At 47.2% G+C, this 24633-nt stretch overlaps 1 protein-coding gene across 15 annotated transcripts in view; it reads left to right on the plus strand.

Moving 5' to 3' along the window:
• LOC107222160 (RNA-binding protein Musashi homolog Rbp6) overlaps positions 1–24633 on the plus strand; it is a 411438-nt gene that overhangs the window by 216673 nt on the left and 170132 nt on the right. For all 15 annotated transcript variants that reach the window (XR_006904484.1, XR_006904485.1, XM_015661398.2 and 12 more), the window contains one exon: positions 13349–13390. Coding sequence is in view for 13 of the 15 variants with exons in the window: in XM_015661398.2 (XP_015516884.2) it covers positions 13349–13390 (42 nt within the window). In the remaining 2 variants the exon portion in view is untranslated. The remainder of the gene's footprint in view (positions 1–13348; positions 13391–24633) is intronic.

Below are 24633 nucleotides of genomic sequence, written 5' to 3' on the forward strand. Positions count from 1 at the left end.
CCCTTCCTCCCTTCCAGAATTAGCTACGCCGCCATTCCGCTGCAAGCTCGCGGACACGGCGAGCTACACCTATACTATACCTATACATGTATATAAGGTGTATTCCTCCCTCCCCTCCACCAAGGAAACCTCGACACTCTCGTCGAGGCGGCGACGCGGCAGTCAACCGACTTTGCCGGGTAGGCCTTGCTTACATTGTTGACCTTATTCGCCATTAGGGGGCTCGCCTTACGGCCCCCGGAAGTCGGCCGGGAAGAAGGACAACAGACCGAAAGACGAAAAGTGCCTGCTTTTCCCCACAAATCGCGCACCGCCGGTCGGAAGGGTCGATTTCACCTACCTATGGCTAGTGTATGTACTATACCTATATGTAATATAACTACGTATACCTACGCGCGACAAGAAGGGCGTCGCGAACCTTTTCATCTAGACACAAACGATATTCGTGTACGTTTATACGTGTACGCGTGCCTCAGATGTACAACAAGTGCACCCAATGCTTTTTCCCTCACATACAATCATATACAAAGTGGATTTATACCCATATCTGTACGTGCATATACATATATATATATATACCTATACATGAATTCACACTGGGTTGTTTTTAAAAAGCACGCGGCGACACTCGACGGATTAAAATAAGGTCCCGTTTTCCACTTCCTTTAGCCCCGCGGTGGAAATTATTTCTTTCCAAACGAGATATACGCAATTATAAGGGAGGGGGGGGGGGACGAGAGAGCAAGCGTTGATCCTTGGAAAATGAAAATCCACGCCGTGCCGCCGTTGCGTGTCTATATATGAAGAAAAAAAAAAAAAAGTTGTACGAAGCATGGTGTACATAAGTATAAACGGAGGAATTTATTTTCCCAGAGTTTTGAATACCATTTTTTAACGCCGGAACCTTTTTCGCCGCGGCTGCACGCTTATTAACCGAGTAAATTAAATGGGGTCGTCCGTCTACTTTTCTCCCCCCACTTTCCCTCCTGCTTCGCCGCTGCCCGCTTTTGTTTTCTCGCAAACAAGACAGAAGTGAAAGAGTAAAAACAAAAAAAAAAAAAATAATAAAAATGAAAAAGAAATTGAAAAAACAAAGAAAACAAAAATGATATCAAGTAAAAGACGAAATTTTTCGGCGTTAATAAAGGGCGCAAAAGTTTTAACGAAAGCGGGACTTGGGGCTCGGTTACGCTTCCGTAGTTACTCGGAGCATGCTCAAAGTACTATTAAGTAAAGGTATTAAATATCCCTTCTCCTTCTACCCTGCCGAAAAGTGTGTAAGCGAATCGGCCGGCTGCAGAACTGTACGAGGTATAAACAACCCCTCTGTCCGGGATTATTAATTTTCACAAAATTTATATACGCTCTAAATTTATGATGAAAGTAATTCATAATCGATATACACATATATATTATATTTAACAGACTGGAAAAACGATAATAATTCTTTCCGTACTGGCTGATAATTATTTTTTAAATGAAACACCTTGAGAAATCCATTCCAATATTACTCCGCTGTGTAAAGTTCTCGTCACTGCCGAGATATTCAAGGTTCAGTGAACAATTCTGAAACGAAATCAGTACTGGCAGCGGAATATCCGTGAGTTTTTGCAGAAATATCTGTCGTACGTATAACGCAAGCTTGTGCAATAGTTGGGGGAAAATTCGGTGAAGGAAATAATTCCGTCAGAGTTTTGTAACAGACTTTTTTGAAACCGAACGTGACTCTGGAACCCGAAGGGACGGACGAAAATGACGCGGAAAAAGCTCAGCGAAGGCGGAAAGTAAACGTCGCGTATACGTCGACCCACTCCGGGAAGGCAAAATCGACTCTGCGGTACGGAATATATCGGCAAAGGAATGTTAGAGACATACATAAGTATATAAAGTATAGGGGAATAACAATAATGATTATGATGATAAAAACAACACCGGGCAGTCTCGCGGGTTCATCTTTTGTAAGGCGATGCGACGCGACGCCCGACTTTTCGGACTTTCCAGACTTTCGGTCTCTCCCGGTATTTCATTCGCTTGTTAGCCGGCTTCTTCTCCGTGTCGTCGGTGATTCTCTCCGCTTCTTTGGAGGCCATTCGTCGCTGTCCTCGAATCGGCAAAACAGCCTGCGGCTAAAACCGAAAATACAAAACTCGTTGCACGAGGACTGGATTCGTTGGATTCGCAGAGATTAATTGTACCTGAGATTCGCTTGTAATTGCGTGTCAAAGATCCCCGTATTTCACCCAAATTGGCCCAAATTCTACGCTCCTTATCTTATCTTATATATTGTTACGAGGTGTTCGTACATCGTAATATATTTTCAAATTTTTATGTATTCTTAAGCTGCGAGGATCTTTTTGAAAATACTAGAATAAAAAATATTGATATTTTGAACAAAGGCTTTTTCGACGTCGCTGCTTTGTTTCAAAATGCGCAACAATGGTCGAAAATATAGTAGATTCTTACGATTTCACTCTACGCGAACTAGTTTTTTTTTTTTGCAAAACTATTTTTGGCAACTGACTCGAAGAGATGCTTATTTATTTTTTTCTCAGGAGTCAACCAAAGATCGCCGTTTGTCAATCATAATGAATATGCAACTTCAATTTTGTAATGTGAAAGAATGCCAAATTGATGAACAAAAAGGGTTTCGCAATCAGTAAATATGCAGGAAATTGTCTTTTAAATAAAGTCAGACATCGTAGAGCGAAATCGAACGAATCTGGCAAATTTTCATAAATTTTGTTGATGCCTCTGTCAAACTTTTGTTTACGATAACAATATTTGCTCTATTTTCGTAGATTAAAGAGGTTCTCGTAGTGAAGGAATATTCAATGTACCGACTATATTATCTGGTGGTAAAAAAAAAGTGTCGATTATTGACCAATCAGCCTCCTTGAGCCTTTTTCTCGCACCCTCAAACTCTGGGCCGGAGTTGCCTCTGGAACGGAAAACAACCCTTTCCCTTCCTCCTCCCTCTCCATCGCGACGTCTCCCATCAATCCTCATCGCCTTCCGGTAAGTCCTGAGTTACGTCTCCCGCGTTCCGCGACCCCCTCGGTGCCAGGTTTCTTCCACTTTTCGCGTTTTTGTTTCTTTTTCGCGATTCTCCCAGTTAGCTTCGCTGCGTCGTTAAAGTAAAAAAAACTCCTCAAAATAGGTATGATGTTGGATCGTTCAAGCTGTAACCCTCTTTAAAACCTTAGCCACAAAGTCACGATGTCCCTTTTCAATTCATCAATCCCAGCCAGTGTTCGTTTTAAATTCTCACTTTAACGTAACAGCTGACAAAAGCTCAAGGGTCAGGCAGGTGTACAGCAAGCTCACCTTTTACCCGGCTTATCGGAACCGCGGCTCAAACAAAGTGTAATATCCGGTAAACGTACGTATAAGTATACTCGGGCCGCTGCGCCCGATGGAACGGGCAGAATCGGCGTGCCCGAAGGGCTCGATAAAAAGCCACAAGTCAGCGAAAACTTATACGTCGAACCCCGGAGCTTTATAAGGTAACGTGTAACTGCAGCCCCGATTTCCCGGCAAATACTAAATATTGATAAAGACGAGAGGAACCGGTTCATCTATCAAATCAAAAAGGCATTCCCTGCACGGTTAGATAAACATACCATACCTATGCGTTTGTATATGTATACGTACGTACACTATTCCGGCTTGCTGTTTTTCTCTTACGCGAGTTGTTATTATTATTATTATATCATTGCCATTACTACCGCTATTATTTTCATCATTTTTCTTCTCCACCTCGCAATTTTTTTTCAGCGGCAAAAGAGAAACGCGGCAAGATCCTGATATAAGTTTGATACAGTTTTTGTTTCGTTTCGATTTTTTTGATTTTTTTTTCATTCGCTTCATCTTTTGCTTCCTCTTTTACTCTCTCTCTCTCTCTCTCACTCTCTTTCTCTACCTCGCTTTTTTTTCATTTCACCCCCGAGCTCGATACCGACTGGCTTTTCATTTATTCGACCGTTCGCGCAATCAAAACTCGCTCCGCGGATTCACGTCGTAAAAAGACGGAGAGGAGAGGAGAGCGGGGGACTCATGATACATCGCCAGGCCCCAGGGACGTTATACGTTCTTTTTATGAACCCCTGAATGGCGAATGCCTGTGTACGTATATGTATGCACAACGTATACATGTATGTATGTTGCCCACCGACTATCTCAGACAAAAGACATTCTAATGGCTCTCTCCTCTCTGCGTCTCTCTCCCTCGCTCTTTCCGTCTCAGCTCCGTTTTCACCAGAGGAATTCGAAACGTGTCTTTCAAGAAAACTTTCTCCAACTCCCCAGCACACACCGTTGCAACCCCCGGATTTAGCCACTTCTACGGTGTAAGACATCATAATATGTGTATTACATATATATATATATATATATATGTATACACGTATAATTCCACGCCCGCGGCGTCGTAGGGGAAAATACCAACCATCCCCTGCAACCTTGGCCGAGTTTCTCCGTCTTCTATCATCATCAATCGAAAAAGCCGGGGCTGGTTAATAGCCAATTACCAAAATTCGAGACTCCGTCATCACGCTCCGAGTAACATGTTACAATTCCGCGTTGTCCGTCCGTTTCTGCAAAGCAAGGGATCGCCGAGAGATTTCCGCAGTCGCAGAGCTTTTCTCTTCCTCTCGCTCTGCGTATACTATGTATATACCTCTCTCTCTCTCTTTCTCACTCACATTCTCCGGCGGCAATCCATTTTCAGATTAAACACGCGTAAAACTCAGCGGTGGTGCTGGTGGAGCGCAGTTTCGTGCCGAAGCGGCAAGAAGATCCGAATATACCCAACGTAGACGGTTAGCGTAAAACGGAAAGCTGAAAGCGAGGGCGAAAAACCGGGACGGCAATGTAACGCGGATGGCGAGTGCCGTCCGCTTTTTATCCAGAAGCGCAAAGGAACCGGACGGATATTCGCAATAGGATCGTATCCTTCTTTCCGTATCCGCGACGATTTCGCGCATCCGCGGCGGGAAAAAAGCCCTGCAAGCTTTGTCCGTCGATGCTGCTCGAGCTGACGATCGAAACTTCCAACCGTCGGACTTTGACGCGTAATTTATAAAACGGTGCGGTGGAGAAAAAGCTGTAGAGCACGATCCGCGACGCGGTCCGAGTCGTAATTGCAAATGCAATCACTGCAGGGCAACCGAGGGATGCTTTTTATGCAGCATCGCAACGGAAACGTATTTTTCCTTCTTCGACTCGGGCGTTTGTTGGCCTGCTTCTCGATCCTTTTTTCCCCCTTCCTCGTTTTCGCGTTTTTGTGGGTGCGTTTTTTTTCTACTCCTCTTTGTATACTTTTTGATTACTTTTTTTTATACCTTTTTCCAAAATGTTTATCACATATTTTCTCCAGCTTTTCTCCCGCATCTCCGATCCGCGGCGACGGTCTCGCTAAACTAACGTATCTCATACGCCGACGCCTGATACAAAATTGAAATGATATACCTACCGGCGAGAGAGGTGAGCCGATTCTACCCGCCGCCGTTGCTGCTAGGCTGCCTTACTCGGATAAGATGAAACCAATTCCCGTAATGGCTCGTTTATTGAGAACCCGTATATACACGCATCCCCGGTTATAATTGACGGATGACTGCTACCTCGCACAATCTCGTGTACCAAACACCTATCGGGCAGATGTATCTTCGTCCGAGATACACGTGTGCGTATTACATGGTAATTAGGAGAAGGGCCGTAAAAATTACAACCCTCAAACTCGTTCGAGAACTTTTCCGAGTGATTTGCCATCGCCGTTATTATTATCTAGACTCTTTTCGCACATATTTCAATATACGTACAAATGCGATTATAGATGCGTAGAAATGGTTCGATAATTGATTAAAATTGAGAAAAAATTTAGCAGACTGTGAACTGTAACAAGAATACGTCGCACCGATCATTTCTCCGGGTTTAAAGGGCAGTTTCGGCTTGTAGCTCAGGAGGGCGGCGGGGAATGTTGATATCGCCGTGCTTTTAAAAGTTTGCGAGAATCTCTGGGAAAAACAGGAGTTACAAGGAAAGTGGATAATTAAAGGGTGCCTCGCTGAGCAGACGGCGAGTTCCCACGAAGTAGTGGCGGCGGCTTAGCAGAGCTAGTCGGATGGGATTCGGACGGACGTTGAGGACGAGAACGAGGGTGAGCCGTGGAGAAGAGCGGCAGACACCCGCCCGGGGCCTTCGTGCCGATTATCGAAGTCACTCGGCGGCGGCAGCGTCGGCTAATTGCACGCCGTGTTTCTCTCCTCGGCTCGATAATTTCGCCTGCCCCAGCCGCTGGAACCTGAAAACAAATCGGAGAAGAATTCCTCGTGATTTTCATTCACGCGCGAATCTGTTCAATATTATTTCCCCTAAACACGGGCACTTGTAACTGGGAATCAGCGAATTTTCACCCATTTCGAATTTAGAGAATGAGATAGGTGGCTGAAGTATTTTTTTTTTCTTCTTTTGAGCAAACAACGAGGTATGCAAGGAGAGTTCTGGACTAAGATTCCTGCACCGACACAGTTACCGACACTCAGCCAAGACGAACCTTTTTTCGATAACGTTAGAGGGTCGGGGATATCCCCATTCTTGTTGACTTTATTGATCATCGGATCGCTTAGTTAACCGATGTTATCGATCGTATGATAATTTTGACGCCCCACCCTTCTGGCAATTTTCTCCGACTCACCATAGTTTCAACCCTTACTCGGCAAAATTCCGAAGGATCGATAAAGTCAATCAGAGCCGTGATATCCGCCATCCACGAACATTCTCGAAAAGGCTTCGTGCCTTGGACAAGTTTCCGTGACTCTGCCGGTACAGCAATCAGTACCGAGAACTCTTCTGTAGTGTGACTGCTAAACATTCGCAATGATTCAATTAAACGATCGCTAAATTTCTCGTTTCGCCGCGACTTGGACGATGCAACCGATTCTTTTCCTTCGTTGCAGCTGCAGTGCTTCCGCGGTGAAATTGTGCAAACACACCAGCGCTTTGCCGTCTCGATCCCTAGGGGCGGCTCATTTACCCCGGCGAATTGGCATCCGGTAGGCGAAGTCCACGCGCTGTTTGCACAAACTCGGAAAGGGTAACTAGCCAACTAGCCGCTGCAATGTCTGACTGCCCGTTCTCTGCAGCAGAAACTGGACAACGACGCCCGAAGCGCGACAAAACAATTACGGGAACTCATAACTGCCCGACGCAGCAGTCTCGGCCCTGCGATGTCCGCCTTGTCGCCCTCTCCTCTCTCTCTCTCTCTCTCCCCTCATCTCGCCGTGCACTCTCGTCTCGCACCCCATGTCAAAGTGTCAGCGACAAACGGCTTCACCAGACCGAAGTCTAATCGCGGGAATTTTGCCGGCGAAACTCATCGCATCGAGTTTGAAAGAAGTGCAGATAAAAAAAGGAATAATCATCCCGCATTATTCCGTAGGGAGAATGCAGTTCCTGGATCTGTAATAACGCCGGATTAGATACGACTATCTTTTCCGGTTTCTCGCCAAAGAGTTCGCAACGTCAGCAGCAGCGGGACAGCTGCTTCCTGTTTTCATCCATGATATTCCTCCTCTGCATGGTTCCAAAGATGACGATCACTGATTTTCACCCTCTCGAATCTTTGCGTTACAGGAGCCAATTCAGTCAGCCGATGAGTCGAACGGGTGGATGAAAAGAGGTCTCCTTAAAAAAAATCAAACTCAGATCAGGGATCGACGCGCGAAATCTCCTCGAGTCAAAACTCGAATATCTCGCGTAAAACTGCTTTCAATCTGGCTCTTACACGGCACTGTACGTGTACGAACTTCTCTTCGCTTCGATTCTGCGAGAAGTGGATTTGTCCCATATAGGTATCGTACGTATACGTGTACACTGTACAGCTATAATACGCGACGTCTAGCAAAGCCAGGCGATGCGCGCCTTCGAATATTGCAGGCTGCTGGCGCCGAATGCTTTTGACGTTAGCTGTCACCGACACACAATCCCGACACTCGGACTCTCTATTAAATTTAACCCGCTCTCCTTGTTCAGCGACTGGGGAAAAGAACATTGTTGAACAATGAAATGGGATCACTTCGACACACCAAATTGTTGCTGTTCCTGTTGGTATATATTTCGGTTCACTAGGTACCGCGATTAAATTTACTTATTGTTGGATGAAGGGACTTATCGATTGTTACTATTTTTATTGTTGTCAAGCAGCAACATAGACGATGGTATGTTTTTTAGAAATGATCCGACAGATTTGATTAACGATTTATGCCCACCAAATGTGCCCATATACAACATTGCGACTGATCCAAGAAAATCGAATCAGTTGCTAACGCGATACCTTCCTCCAGTTCGTCGCTTGGAAAGATTGATGCATAATCTAGGAAAATTTCTTCGTCACAACGAAACCATATATCATCTTGCGTTCAATAAAGACCGTGTCGTTGATTAAACTGGTAATTCTATTTTATTTTATCAACATAATCATCGCATTTCGACTGTCTTTTTCTATTCTCTCCTTGTCAAAGAAAGCATGAATAATTAGATTAAACATCATCGTCATATCGCTGTATGGAAAACGGTATGTTTTTTTTTTGCCCAACAACGCTGAGCTCGACTCGAATAAGAGTAAATTTCCAGAGTTAACTCGTCCCTCTTTGCCTTGCCGCATATCATAGCCGGCGTGGCGCGCAGCTGGTATATTTACGAATATTAAAAGCTATCGCTCAGTTCTTCGGCCATATAACTGACCAACCTCTCCGGGTGTGTACACGACTCTATTGGCCATCATGCCGCGGGGCTTTTGCTCTGTGTGTACAGAACGAATCCCACACGTCTCCTCGTGTCCGGCAGTACGAATCGACGCTTTTAATCGGCCGCTATCGCGCTTCCAAATATTGTCACAAATTGTTGCGTATACGCGAAATGTTCTTCCGCAAACTGAGAATTACGATAACCCGTTATTTTATCATCTAATTCCCGCGCAGATGTCCTCTTCCTCCTATTATACCGGCTCATTTTTATATCCGAAAGCGTCAGCAAGCCCGTAACGTAAGCTTACACGCGGAGTGCGGATCGTTCTTTACGATCAAAATAAAGATCCGGGCAGTGACCATCACCTCTAGAGCGAAACGATTCTGAGATTAATTAGTAATTTGTAATGGATTTTTTATTGCTGTATAGAAAAAACGAAGCTCCGCAGCGTAAAATTTGCAATTAAATCCGCACGACCATCGAACGGTCTGCGATCCTCCGATTCTTCGCGTCCAATTCCGCGGGCCGGTTCATCCCGTCTTGAAAAGCGATTTTTGGCACGCGAAATACGCTCCCGGAATTCAGCTTCCGGGATACTTGGAGCAATCTGCCCGTGGCTTGCGAGGCGGGAGAATCGTTGGACCGTTCGCGTGTGCCGGCTTTCTAAATCGCGGCTTATAATCCCTCTGGAGAATCGGTTATAGATACGCGAAAATTTTCCTGCGGGAAAAAAGATGGCTAAAATTGGCCACGCGGTTTCTCGTATATTGAATATATGTTAATTTGTATTTGTTTCAAAATGCTAAGCTACGGGTATAGTGGCTTATGAACAGACGACACGGGGATTCGAGTTTTAATTACACGAACTCCCACCTCTTTCCGCCCTCCGTTAATCCGCCAGTGTGTCGTTATACACGTATGTATATTTCACAGTAGAGTCGGTGTGTATAGGAATCGCGAGATGAAATACTTTCGTGACCAATAATAATACAGTCCAGATATGGAAATACAAGCTGCGGCGTCGATAGCGATTTTTTTTAAATATTTTTATTATTTTTATTTGGGTCACTCCGTGAATCGAAACGAATCACAGAGGATTTCAGGTGAAAAATAAAGTAAAAACAACAAAAAGGGCACGAATAATTCCGAAATCACTGCACACGCCGAACATATTACCTACAGAATCGCTTATATTTGCGTTCAATTTGCCAGACGAATTAACCGGCGTATTTGCAGCCCGTTGGTTCAAACACGGATAACTTTGGACGAATTGCGGTTTCAAAATTCAATAACAATTCCTTCACAGCTCAAACTAAATTATATATTATATCTAATATATGTGTGTTAGGGTGGTTGAGAAAAGCGCTTTTTTTTAGGTTTCCAAATATTGAAAATTTATATCAATTTATATTGAAAACGGATCGCCCTAATATGTATATATATATACACGTATATGTATAATAAAATATCATATTTCCGACGATCAATTATTCAATCTCCACTCTTGCCCCAAGACTTTCGCATTTCAGGAACGAGAAAGGTAGAGGGAGAAAAAAAAAGAAATTAAGGAAACTTGAACCGAGCGAAAGAACAATCTATCGAAAAGCAATTAAAAAAGTTTTCCCACCGAGAGTATTACAGGAGAGAGGAGGAAAAGAAGCGAACGAAGTGAATAAAAAGTAAGGTGGCCCGAATTTGCGCGAACTTGGTCGTCTTGGGGAGAGAGAAAAGCTCGGCTTCCGGTCTCTCAGACCAAACCTTAGGTACACAGAGCAGGTACTCGCATGGAGAGCGCAGCGAGATATCGCGGCGATAGCGAAACATCCGGTTTACGTATCTGCATGTACTTCGGGACCATCTAATCTAGACAAGAGCCGCGTGTTCGTCCCGGGGATTTGACGGGAATTAAGGTTGCCGGGCTGCTGCGGTTCTCTGAACAAGGTGCCGTGTTTAAAAGCGTCGGGAAACGAGGTGCATTAATTTAAAAAGCAATATCAGAGATTCTATGGTGCTGGGAATGCCTTTCAACCATAGTCCGCACCCGGTTCGCTCGCTTCCTCTGCATCCCCGTCGCTAACTATACCCTATTCCTCTCCAACATTGCTGTAGCGTTAAAGCCGAATGGCAACGTGACGCGAGTTTCACCTCGCGTGGAACTCACGAGTCACGAATGCCTGCATCTTGACGGTCGGGGTGTTGTCACCTGGACGAATCGCTGATCAACCTCAAAGTCCCATCTCAAACACGATTCGTTCTCTCGATGTTTACCGGAATTTTACTGCGAATTTTGTCATTTCTACTAAGTATATATTCAGGGGCATTCCATGCCAAATTTACTCTCGTCATGTTTAACTTTCTGTATAATGAAACTTTTCATAGGTGATTATTTATATAAACATTCACGATACTGGCAATGGATTAATTCGGTCGATTTTGCATGGAATTTCTCATAAACATACAAGACACTTGAAACTCACCGACTGCAGTCGTCATCGACGTCTCGACGCTGTTGAAGAAAATAGCTTCAGCAGTGATCGGGATCAAACCACTCGATTGACTTAAACCTCCGATCTCAAGTAATACGAAAATACTCGCAAGTCGTTGCATACCGATTTCCGGAATCGGTGATCTTCCAACTTTCTGCACGGACATTCGCGTCGTTGAACGAATTTAAACCGCGCAGCTTACACACACATGTTAGGTATAGCTGCAGTTTCAAAGCCCTCGCGTTTTCCGTTCGAAAAGTCCAAAGCACATAGCATATATACCATAAACCAACCATTCGGCACTTGGTGCTGAATCTTGTATACGGATAAACTCGAGCAAAGTTCACAGCTGCGAGGAGCGAATACCTGCATGAGCTTCAGTCTGGCACGCGTGTCTCTTTTGCATATGTAACGAGACTGGACGTAGCGAAAGAGGCGAAGAGAGAATACGACGCAGAGCAGGAACTGTCCGGCATCCTGCGTACTCGTCGCGAATATTCGCCTTTCGCCCGGCTGTCTTTTCCAGTTCAGAATCACCGATGCAGCCCGGATTTGCATAGCGCCCTGTAGCCGCGCTGTTTGCCACGCTCAATCGGTTCGAAAATGTGAAACGGAGGAAAAGAAACGAGACTGAAAGAAGACGAAGAAAATAAAAAAGCACACTCATAGACTGCATGCACACAATCTCAAGTTAAGTGCGCGGAAGAGAACGGAACGCTTTCAAGTTCCGGCTGCACACACTTCCCGACTTCAATCTCGGCCCGGAATTGCCGTTCCTTTGCCGTTTCAAGGGTGCGCATAATCCCTTTTTCCTTGCACCACTATTCTCGAATTTTGCGCGAGACGCGTCTTCGTCGGTATAAACGGAGAATTTTTCCTATTTCGAGAACGCTGCGGCTGCGGCATGCGGAACGACTCGATTCAACAACAAAACGGCGGTCAGTCGTCGGTCAGAGCTTCGAACTGCACGGGTTTCGGAAAATTGTTGCGGAATGATTTGACGAGGGTGTAAAAGCGCGATGCGAGAACGGAAAATTGCCGCGCGTACCCGGCGAGACGTATGAAAATCGAGCTTTCTCTCACCCGCGTGTTATGCTAAATTCACCCGTCACACTCTTCCTCTGCGCCCTCGTTCAGCCCTGCGCCGGAAACGCCACGCGGCTTTTGATTGATAACAGAGATTGCTCGAGAGTTATACCGCCCCCGCAGCTTTCATTAACATTTACGAGGATATGAATTTCCCCGCTTCTTCCTACCGGATCGATACGATCTTCCCTCAAATTCCGGTTTTAGCTTGGCCGAAACTAGCGCCGATTCTATTACATTATCTTCCAATTTTCACCGCTGCTATAATACATGTGTACTACGCGGATAAAAATTTCAACTGTTTTTACCCATGGCTTAATATCGCCGGTAAACAAATTGGCACAGCGGGGGGGGGGGGGGGGGGGGGGGGGTGTAGAACTAAACGCTTTGCGCAAACAGCGTAACTCGCGTTTAACCACCTGTACCTACGCAGCTACGCTCGAAACAAACCATTTATGCTGATTAGCCTTGCTTCGTATCCCCCCGAATGCCGTTTGTTTATTGATATCATTACCGCCTGCAGCTCGCTCGGCTCGGCTCGGTAAATTCACGCGGGATTCTGAAACACGGCCAGTTTCATGCTGCAGAGATTGAAAAAAACCCACGATATCGAATTTTTAAAACAGCGAAAACTTAATATAGATAGAATTTAAAAATGTTGAAGTAGTCGAAGTATGGAGAAGTAGAAGATTAGAAAGGTCAAAACATAGAATGCCAAACTGTAGAATGGCCAGAATCCCCTTCGCTAATATATGTAGAATCGTATACAGATTCTCGATGTTGCTGTTTGATATTGTCACCCTTCTATACCTTGTCTTTCTGTACTTCGACTTGCTGTGTTTTCAATTTTCTGTACTTGAACTTGCCACATTTTTAAATTCTACCAACAAAATTTTCGAGTGTGTGAAAATTCGATATTTCGGTCCTTCTATCAATTAGGGATTCTATTTTCTTACCCCCACCCCAGAGAATCACGTCCCTGATAAACTCGGGGTAACGAGTCTAATCCTTTCTCTTTTATTTCTCTGTTCCAGATCGACCCAAAGGTGGCGTTTCCAAGGAGAGCACATCCGAAGGTACGTTCAATTTTTATTCGATAATTAGAAATTCTCGAAAGAGAGAGATAGAAAAAGAGAGACGGGTAAAGGAAACTAGAAAAGAGAGTTTATCGTTATTATTATTCGTACCATTTGTACCTACTCGGTTTTTTTTCGCTTCACCGCTTTTGCCGAGCAACACCGAGAAAGAATTATGAACTGAAAAAAAGGTTTAACGATGAATTCAAACGGAGTTTTGCACGTCGTCGAGCCATCCGCTGTTCTTCCACAATGCGAAGCGCAGGTACATATATAATAAGCGCAATTAACCGAATTCACTGTCAAAATGGGAAATAATTTTCTTCCCTTTCGCGTACACGCCGATTTACAATATATATGTATATATACATATATCTATGTACATAGCTCCGGTATATAGTTGTGCGAAATTTGCGTAGTTTAATAATATAAATGCCAGGCACGCGAAAATTACCGTCGAGCGAATGAATTGCGCTAATTTTAATTGTACCCGGAATACCTGCAGTCAGCTCCGAACCCCTTCCAAACTTCCCCGAATCCGCGTTGTCTGTCCATACCTAAAGCTCCTCGGCCACCTCAACTTTTTTCACAACCCCGCCCGCAACCCTTCAATTTTCACCCTTTCTTCTCCGCACAGTACATGAACACGTATACTATGTACAGTATAGTACATATCCGCCACAGCGGATGATTGGAAGCGGAGGTTGAAAAACGGGTGGAAGAAACGAAAAGAACTTGGTCGAAGACCGCGCTCACTGACGATGATTAACATCTATCTTTGTTTCGATTTTACCGCTTGCTAAATATATTATACGCGATTATACGCGCGGCCGAAATGGCTAATCAGGAAATGCATCAACGCCTGTTTGTATTTTCCGCAAACCCAACAGCCGAACGCGATATGCGTGTTTGTGCTACTGCACGGTGTCTAAATAGCGCTTTAATTCCGGCAGCGTGTAAACCGGGAACCGGAACACCGCGGTTTTCCCGTAGATTTAATACACAGGCATGCAACCATGGGTCTATACGTATATCGAGCAAACAAAACGCGGGGCTGCAATTTTCATAAAATGGCAAAACATCGCACGGCACCCGTCCATCCTGCTGCTGCTGCTGCTGCACCGGAACTCCGTGCGTGAACCGAAGCAACGCTCTCGGAAAAGCGGAACGGCGATGTGCAAGCTCGTTTTGGTCGTATTCACTGCTTGTTTCAGTGCCGCATCCCTGCGTTGCGGAAACGCCATTGCAGGCCAAAAGTGTGTGCGATGCATTTCGCGAGATGGATCGTGCATTACGGTGATCCTTATTTTGGATGTTGACGAATTTTTTCCGCCCCATTCCCCAAATCAACTTCAAATAATTCGTAAACCATTGCCTGATTTTTTCATGCGAATAACATGAGAAAAACGTTTTTCCCATGCTATTTCCATGAGAAACTTCAATCACAAAGCGACATGTCTTAGAATTGAGATGAAAAATCTGTAAAAACAAGTGCAATTGTTTTTTAATTATTTGAAGTTGATTTGAGGGAGTGGGGTGGAAAAAATTCTTCAACACCGCAAACAAGGACCACCCTAATCATGCATATTCACCTCGAAATGACAGTCAATTCTTTTTGTTATTCCTTCTTACGGGGGGGCGGACTTTTTCTCCACTCATCGTCATCGTTAACCAAAATATCCTATTTATGAAATTCACTCCGTTACGGCGTCTTTTTTTCCTGATGTAAGGAAAAGCTGAGTGTCTCGGGCTACGGGACGTCAGGACGATAAACAAAGCGTCAAGCTCCGATGTCCGCGGATATGGGGAACGACGGTAAAGTCCGAGTAATGGCTGTCGCTACTTTCCGCCGCGTCGGAAGCGCATTGCGCCGTTTCCGCCGGCCCGGAAGCACTGTAACAAAGCGATTCCGGTTCGCCGCCTTCCACTCTTCAGCCCCTACAGAGCTTCTCCTCGATTCCGCGGATGACATTTCAATGAACTTTGCGGCTAGCACATTTTCTTCACGAAAGTTCACCGTAGTCCCGTAGCGGTATTACCCCGGCACTCGGTCGTCCCGCTCCGTCTCCTCGAGGAAGAAATTAGGCCAAGTCAATCTCCCTCTAAATTAAACTACTCGTCCCTTGAGCTAAGCCGCCCCCCGACGCTCCGGATTATCTCTTTTTGATCTCCACCTCCCCTCTTCAGCCTCCGGCTGATGCTAGTTTTCAGCGGAAGATCAGCCGCCGAGCTTCTCTCTGTAACGGGATTTTTCCGCAGTTGTAACGGTTCGTTGGGTCGCAGGGTGCGAGTCGACTTCTTCGACATCTTGAAGCTCACTGATACAACTCGGCAGGGCAGCAACAGCTTCCGGGAACCGGGGCGAGAATTATATTCAACTAATTTGTCGCACTTGTATTACGTGTAAGAATATAAGGGGCGCAGCCTTCGACCGAGCCTCGAGACGGAGTAAAAAGTTTCTTTTCAAATATCCTGGATCACTTGTGTTCGGTGCTCGGTGACACAGAAAAAAGTAGCGGGGTTCTTCTTCATCTCTCTTCTTTTTTCTTTCTCGCTAAGCGGCGATTCTCGCTCCCTCTCGCCCTTTCGCCATTCACGAATCAACCGAGTTGCGAATAAAGCTCGGCGAGATTTTTCTGTAACCAAGTAGTTTCTCGTTCTCCTGTAACTTTCTGTCTATTTATGAAATGAGCTGGAAACAATTGCGATCCTGCTCGAAGTCGTAAGATAGGATACACTGTGAGTCTATCGCAGTGCGGACTTCTGTTAGAACATTTTTTATGTCAATCTCATACTATCTGACGTTCAAGTTCTGAATTAACCACTAAAATTGTCCTATAATAGTTCACACCGGCCACGTTCAGTCAACTTTAACACCGCTAATTTTATACCAACAGTATAACACCAACCAAACCAACTTTGGGGCACGGATGAGAGTTGAGATAAAAAACCAAAAAAAATCATAGAATTACTTTTGAATTATGCGGAGCCGATTTAGAGGGCGTGCGGGTCGAACTTCAAAACTGACCTTTTCAAGTCCCAGCCTAATTTACACCGTATGAAGAAATGTTTTTGGAGCACAGCTTGAAGTAATTGAAATGAAACATGTACTGCAGCATAATCCGCATGGTAAAAATTCTAACAAAAACTGTAAAAATTCGGAATCTAAGATCGAATGAAATCCGGGAGATAGGCGCTACCTCAGCTGGCTGATCGAATCGAGTTTTGCCAAAAAAGGGAATAAAACGAGACCCGCAGTGAGCGTGATTCCGGTGTCTGCAGCGGGGGTTAAAACTCGGGATCGGAAAAGTTCTTCTCCCTAGTCTCGCGGCCGCGTGTCGGAGGTGATGCGGGGGCGGGGGTGGTCGACGAAGGACACTGGCCGCCACTTACGCCGAGCAAACAGCCCGTCCCGGTCACATCGTCGCCGACACGACGGGAGCCCCCATTCGGTCCGCTGTGTCCACAAGGGTGTCTATGCTCCGAGCGGCTCCGAAGCTCGGAGGTGGGGGTGGCGAGGCGAATCCCGTTTCAGAAAACACTGAAGCTGCAGTATGAATGACGCGGCCCGCGTATAAAATGCATAGAATTTAGCCGGGCTCTCCCGGCGCCGATGAGGGATGAATCTTGCACTCCGCTCTTTGAGCACCGCAGTGCGCGTCAAACGTCGCCTCCCTGAAAGCTCGGGAGCTTTCATCCTGCGCCCGCGCCTGCAGGTCAGTCGTCCTATCGTGAAAGCTTATCTAGCTTATCGTGCTTTAACGGAGAAACGAAGAGTGGGGATTTCTCGTGTTCGGATTGAAGAACGGAACCGTCAAGACGAATTGGGAAACGTTTGAGTGGGTCGAATTCAATCTTTGTGCGATTTTGTTTATGGTACGAAAATTTCAAAAGCTCGTAATTTCCCAGCCAGAGCAACCGGGAGACGTTGCCGGGAAGACAGTGTGGATCGAATAAATGAACCATCGTATATTTTGTTGGCTTCGGTGAACGTTCGAACGATTTACTGGGGCGGATCAAAGATAACGCATCTCTCGCTATTCTTTCGCTAAAAGTTTTGCGGTGACTCCCAGAGCGCGGTTGTCTCTAAAGTTGAATGAAAACAAATCGTACCACCGTTGGAAGAGAAGGAGCCTCGGCATTTCCTACCCTTAGCTCCCCCCACTCCCGGACCTCCGATGATATCGCCGAGCCATTCAAGATACCGAGAGCCGTGTAAGGTGGATATCTTTTTCACTCGTTGAGAAAATAAAACGGGTCTCAGAGGGGCGGGGACGAGGGTGAGGATGAGGATGAGGATGAGGATGAGGGAAGCCGGCGGAGACCCAGGATGAGAACGGAGAGGAGCTGAACACCCTGGGGAGCCGGCAGCTCGTTACCCGAGACGTGATGCAACCCCCGTTTCCAGCCCAACCCCCGGCGGTCTGAATAATGTTCCACACCTACGCGCGGCGCACGCGATACTCGCTCCTTCCGCGTAATACACCAGTGCAGCCAGTTTAGCGGAGCGTTTCTATACGTATACGTGTATAATTATTCCGGCTGAATAGAAGGTGGCAGGTGTTGGACGCAGCGAGCTTCTCAGCTCTCCTAGTTGCAGTAACAAGTGGGTTTTGTGACGGCTACGCGAGGCGTTTCCAACCGGCCCGCCGCTTCAAGGGCTCGAGAATCTCCTTCCTCTTCTACTACGAGAAACGGAAGCACGGTCAGGAATCAACGGGCTGCTGCGGGACTTTTCGAGGTCCACGCTTCCGAACTCTCGGTTTACGACTCCGCTCCGCCTTGCGGGCCGAAATTCGTGGCTCGATCTGACTTTCTTTCCTCACTGCTTCTCCGTGTGTCCGGATTTTTTTTTTTTTTTTTACCGCCCTAGTAGCTGCGGCGGATCCGGATCGTAAAGTCATATTTTCCGCTGACTGTTTCAATTATTAATGACCCGCGCCGCGCTCTTGGATAAGAAGGAAAACGCGCGAAACGATCGGGGGAACGATCGGGGAGGATTACGATATACATAAAACGCGGCCGGCGATCGTTCACGACGATTTCGCAAAAGTCGTCCGAGCGGAAAGTTCCCATTGCACCTTCCGTACCTTTTCTTCTTCATTCTTTGTTCGTATCGCCGATTTCAACCCCGTCTGCAGGTGTGGATACAAAACCGATGCGCGTGCAGTCGAAGAATTCCTGGCGGTCGAGATTTTTGGCGGGCTTTTTCCCACCGTACCGCCGATCTTGCGACCGGGTTTTTCTATGGGTGCCCTTTTATTTACGCCGTACTAAACGTTATCGCTGTTCCGCTCGATTAACTATTGTCCGAATATCCCAGCCGTAAACCCGCGGGGGCGAATCAGGGATCCAGGGTTGGCATGACCGCCCTTTGGGTCACGCAGGTCCGAGTCGCGAAATAACTGTCCGCTTCTGTGGTCGTAAATCGTTCCCGGAATATTCGACGAACTAAGTTTTCGAATAACGGTGAATCGTACAGGATCAGCTGTGTCGTGAAACCCAGGAGAATTGGAATTAGAGTTGACGCACGATTCAACGTTGCGACTGTACACCATTTGTACTTACGTACCTTCGAGTATCTTCAATTTCCAGGTTCATTACTAAAATCATTGGACGTATTAAGCAAGTTTCTGAAAAAAAGTTTTGCTGTTTGACGACGATTCGCTTCAATGTTCAATAATTAGCGTTTTCGTAGATCAAGGCATCTTTGTACTACTTCTGGCCACAATTTCCGACAATGCCTAACGAATGTGACCCATAGTGAATGTGATCATCTGGTACTGATTAAAATGTGAAAAAAGCCGGTATATCATCTACCCTGAGGTATTCGTATCGATCCATGGCCTTTTCCGCTAAACGATGCGAGAAACTTGAGTCCAGGGTGCTGACTGTAAAGACTTTTCCTTCATTATCTCGGAGTGGCTCAAACAGGCATCAGTCCGTTTTTTAAAAAGCACTTTGTGCCGGACTGAGAACAGAAGGCATGCAGTCGCGCGAACAACGACGCTTATACTCGTAGGTATACGTCGCGTATGAGCGATCATGTGCAACGGGTGCTTTAATCGTGCAGTCGTTTCATTTCCTCTCTCCTCCTCTCGTCCCGCGTCATCGTAGGTCCCCGTTCCTAACGGCGAACGAACGAACTATTCGTGCGCAGGTGTTGGTGAAGAGCGAACCTAGACGGTGCTCAGAGTCTGGCACAAGGTGCGTCACGGACTACTCTGCACCTACGGCATGGATTGGCAGTGGTGCTGGCTTCACTCTGCATCAAGGGTAGACAGATGGCACCGGAAACAATCGGTAAAAAGCCTCGCGCTGAAAGGCTTTTCATCTTTCGCGTTACATAGGTATAAGAGCCGCTGACTGGTTCCCTACCTCCACCCCCCCCCCCCCCCCTCCCCCCACCCTCTCCCACTTCTTCTCTTGCAGTTCATCCCTCGCGCATACACGGTTTCAATTTTTTCTCTGCACCCCGTATTTTTTTCCTCCACTTTTCACATTTTTTGTCTCCCTCCGCGCTGTACGGATCCTTTTCGCGTCGCGCGATGCACGCGTCGCGTCGGCCCGAAAGACCGTCGGCTTCGCGTCGGGGGCGGGGGGGCCGGAGGGCAAGACGAGGGCTCTCCGCCCCCCCGAGCATAAGGCTCGGAGCCAGGGACGCACGCACGACGTTGAATGGTTCTGGTAATTGCGCGCTTAATATTTCAGTGCCTTTCTCTGTGCAAGCACGTAGAGAGAAACAGGAGTTAAGGGAGGAAGGGGAAGCTCGCGGAAAATACGTGTAAGCCTGAAGAGTAACGCTCCGCGATTTTCTTCAGCCCGCTTTTCTGAACCGTATTACTCGTCGTATGATTACGGTCAGGCTCGAAGTACCCGTAACCACGCGGTGAAATTATGAAGAACCTTATAAATTCACTGCACCAGCATCACAGTCGAGCTACTGCTGCGACTGTAATTAAGTGACGTGATGTTAAATTGGCTGTAGAATATTTGCGGGTCGAGATCGAGTACGTCTTTTGTAATCGCCGACTTCACCCGGGACGAATCGAGGTCCCCGTGCTACTCCAGGCCGAGGGGGACAAAAGATGGAGTGAAACAGGGGGATGGAGAGGCGGGGGGGGGGGGGCTGGAATGACCTTGGGTGAGACCGGAGGCAATCGAGTGGGATTAAACCTTCTCGATTGCTTCTTACTTCGCGCGACGGCTCCTCTCGCTAATAGAGGGGGTTCCCGGGGGTTAATTGGACATTTTTTACTGTCAATTTGGGATCGAGAATATCGAGGCTTTGTAGGAATTGTTTTTTCTCTCGCTCTCTCTGTTTTCTCGCCAAAAATGACACAGATCCGGGAGCGTAATTGAAACGGAAACGCGCACCGCGTGACGCTGCTACCGATCATCGAAGACCGGCGGGGGGAGGATGTGCGGGAAGTTAGCCAGCGGTCACGGCACCGCCGCTTTCTCATGCCAGACCTCGAAATCACGGCTTGATCCATCGGGCTCAAGGGCCCTCCTCGCCCGCCTCTGAGCCAAGGGTGAGATATGATCTGAGCTCTCGCTATCGCGCATCAACCGGCTCCACCCTTCTTCCCCGCGCGCCCTCATAGACCACCCCTCAAGCCCCTCGCGTTCGCCGGCCTAATCACTAATTAGAATCGCCAGGTACACACGCATCCTGCCCCGTTTACCTCGCCTGTGCACTCCTGCAGCACTGATTAATATTAATTGTATTACACGTGCTGTTTTGACCGTTATGACGTATCGGGCTTGTTATCTAAGTGAATACTTAATCGGATTACATGCCCCGCATCGATCCGATGCGTGGCTTACAATTGACGTTACGCCTGACGTCGGCCGCAGTCTAGAAATCGAAAATTTGGATTCTAAGCGACCTCTTAATGTCCCAAATAATTCATCCTACGAGTTCGGGTGAATCTGGGGAAAATTTTTTACCCACTGCGAAACTATATCTCTGATTCGGAAGATTGTTCGACCCCTATTTCTAGAGCTTTTGAATTCACTGAAGTGGGATAGGAATAAGCGAGATATATATATATATATATATACATATATAAGAACTCGAGCACATATTCCGAGTGTCTGGTATGGAATGTGTATGCGTGAGAGACGTGGGATACGGGGGGTGAAAAATGCCTGAGCAGAGCGTGTATTCCCCTGCATAAGTAAACCTTTTCTTTCCTGCCCCGTAGCGCCACGTTCGGTAGCGCCTCGAGATCCTGGCCGTGGCCGTGGCTCCGAAGTCCGCTCTCCTGCTTGTCCTTATACCCGGTATCCCACCCTCTAGGAAACAATGAAAACTCCCAATCACATTTGGTATTCCCACCCCCTCCTACCTCAGACTCAAGTTTCCCAGAGCTCTTGAGTTGAACCGGGCGCCTCGGCGAAAGCGGTTCCTCCTTCGCTTGTGAATCGTTTTACATTTTTATAAAGCAGCTTAATTCGGAGCGGGGTGAGAGAGGCCGCCGGACTGCGGAGGCGCGGCGAAACGAAACGAAACGAAACGAAACGTAACGTAACGTAACATAACGTAACGCAACGTAACGTAACGGCGCCACGCCGCGCCGCGCAACGCCGCGCTGTGCGAATGTTAAGGTGATAAATTATACCTAGTTAGGTGTGTTAGCTACATACGCGGCGGCGCGGAGAATTATTATTCGAGAATTTATTCCCGTAGAGGAATTATTACGGCCATTATGTCACGGCTGAACAGATGTTTTAACCGGGCTACGAAACGCCCGTTACGTAATTGGTACCACGGAAAACTGCTCCGCTGGTGCATACCTATACCCACTATCGTCTGCTAGTGGATTTTCCGAAACTGCACTGACAATGAAAACTAGTGAAAAACTTTTACCTTTCACTGTGCAATTGCACCCTACGTTTTGGAATCTGCCCGCGTGCATGCGTCTTCAACATACATTCGGATGTATAACGAATTCGAGGGTGTGGAAACTGCGAGACTTTTTTCGCGCCTCGACTGCCTCTGCAATTTTGTCCGAATATCTCCCCAGGTGATACGGGGCCCGCTCTCTGCACGATGCGTTCCGCGGAATAGGTTCTTCGCTTTCTCGCTATTTTCTCCGCTCGGCATTATGTATTCATTCGCCATTTTACCCCGCAGGTTTAACCCCCCGTACAACTTGGCGTGGCGGTATAACGCGATAGCGATTCTGCAAGACCCGAGAGAGAGAGAGAGAGAGAGAGAGAGAGAGAGAGAGAGAGAGAGAGAGAGAGAGAGAGAGAGAGAGAGAGAGAGAGAGAGAGAGAGAAAGAGAACCAGAGTTCGACAAAACAAGAATCCGATTCGTGCACGCGGGCTTGGGCATTAATTGGACCGCCGGATGTATTTCCCGCGGGATATATCCGCGAATAGTCTCCCGCGTTCCGTGTATTACGAAGGCGAAACTAAAAAAAATGAGCGAAAATAAAAATGAAAGAAAATGAAAAAAAAATTACACCCACAGACACTGGATCGAATAGTGGTACTGAACTTTCAAAGGGCCCAAGGAACCGGGCGAGTGGCAGCTGCGTTTCCCCGCTTTTCCGGGATGACTCGATGATCAGGAGAGCGAAATACCCATCCGCGATTTGAATTCGGGGAGCTCGCGTGGCTCCCGTCAAAGTCGGAGGTCGTGCCTTTTGTATACCTGTTGCCGCGGTTAAAGGGCCGCGCGGGCTTGGACTTGACGGCGAAAAGCAATTAGAGACGAAGGTACGTATCAAGTTTTTGAGCGAAGTTCCGGCAATATGCGCGGCGAGTCGGAACCGTAATTTCTGAGTGCCCGGACGTTGCGTTACTGCTCCGCAATTCCGGGGAATTCTCACCCCTCGTATACAGCATGGGGCTGTTTTACGACCGTTCAGAGCCGCGGGTCCCTCGATACTTGTGCTTAAGCATGTAGAGTATAATAATTTGCATTGTATGTACGCGAACCCTCCTGCACACACGGTCCATCGTAAATGCGGCTGTAGCTGACAGGAGGCACGAAGAGTCGCCGTGCGCGATGGGCTTCGCGAACACCGTAATACGATTCAGGGGCCAGTTTACCGGGGCTGAACGATGCCGAAGGAGCCCGGAATCACCCTTGTTATCTGACGAAAATCGACCTTGGGCCTATACGTTATACGTCGGTGACTCGTACAATATTATATACCGAGTGATTTCTGTGTGAAAAATCGGCCACGAGGGATCGGACCTCTTTCGGATGATATAAAGGAGGGTGAAAAAAGGAGTCTCTGATCAGAGTGGATGGGGGGGGGGGGGGGGGGGGGGGGGGTGGGGGTGGATTGGGCTGCAGGTATAATACAACCGAGTAAGGATTTTCCTTCGAAATCGACGATCGACCCGGGAAATGGTAGAAAATTCTTGGAACCAGTGGGTAAAATCACTTGCGGCCTTCCAATTTATCCTCAAGCTAAAACCCCCGGGTCTCGGAGCGCGGTTTAGGACGTGATGCGATATCGCTATCGGTGTATGCTGACGTCACGACCCGCCCTTCTCTTGTTTCAACCCCCCATCGCCCTCCCGGCATCGCCGGCAGATCCATTTTCTCGTCCCTCAGCCACCCCGCCTGTGGCCCCTTGTGTCGCGTAACCGGCGCTGGATCCACTCGCGAACAACGCACAATCACGCACAACGTGGAACAGCTATCCTCGAGCTGCTGCTGCGACCCTGGTGAACGCGAAGGACACGCTTATACACCCGCCCAGCACCCACGTAGGTATACACTCCGTTGAACCAGGCAAAAACATAAACCGCTACCGGCCAGCAAGAACTAATCTGTCAGCCCGTGGTTTCGGGGCTGAATAATTATTATGAGGGATACACCGGGACCGCCACTGCGGAAACCAGATTCCGAAGTGCGTAGGTTCCCGAAAGAGCTTGGAACACACTTTCAGGTGCAATCGAAAACTCATATTCTTGTTAATATTAGCGAGTTACGATGATGGTTCGCTGAGTAGTGAAAGAAACTCGATGATCTATTCGAGAGTAAGATGTACGAAAACAGTGGCTGAATATTGCATTCGATATATGCGGTGGCTGCTAGAAACTGCTCTTTAATTTCAACCGTGCTTGATCGATCGAAGCTAAAGGGAGACTGTAAAAAAGGTATGCACTGGGTTAAGCGGGGTGACTGCCAAGGTTGTAAGAAGTCTTAAGCGTCCCCCGACCTCACCGCGGGAGATAACAACAACAGAAGAGCTGTAGAGCCGGATTCGAG

Source organism: Neodiprion lecontei, chromosome 5 (assembly GCF_021901455.1).
Source record: "Neodiprion lecontei isolate iyNeoLeco1 chromosome 5, iyNeoLeco1.1, whole genome shotgun sequence".
NCBI classification, from domain to species: Eukaryota; Metazoa; Arthropoda; class Insecta; order Hymenoptera; family Diprionidae; genus Neodiprion; species Neodiprion lecontei.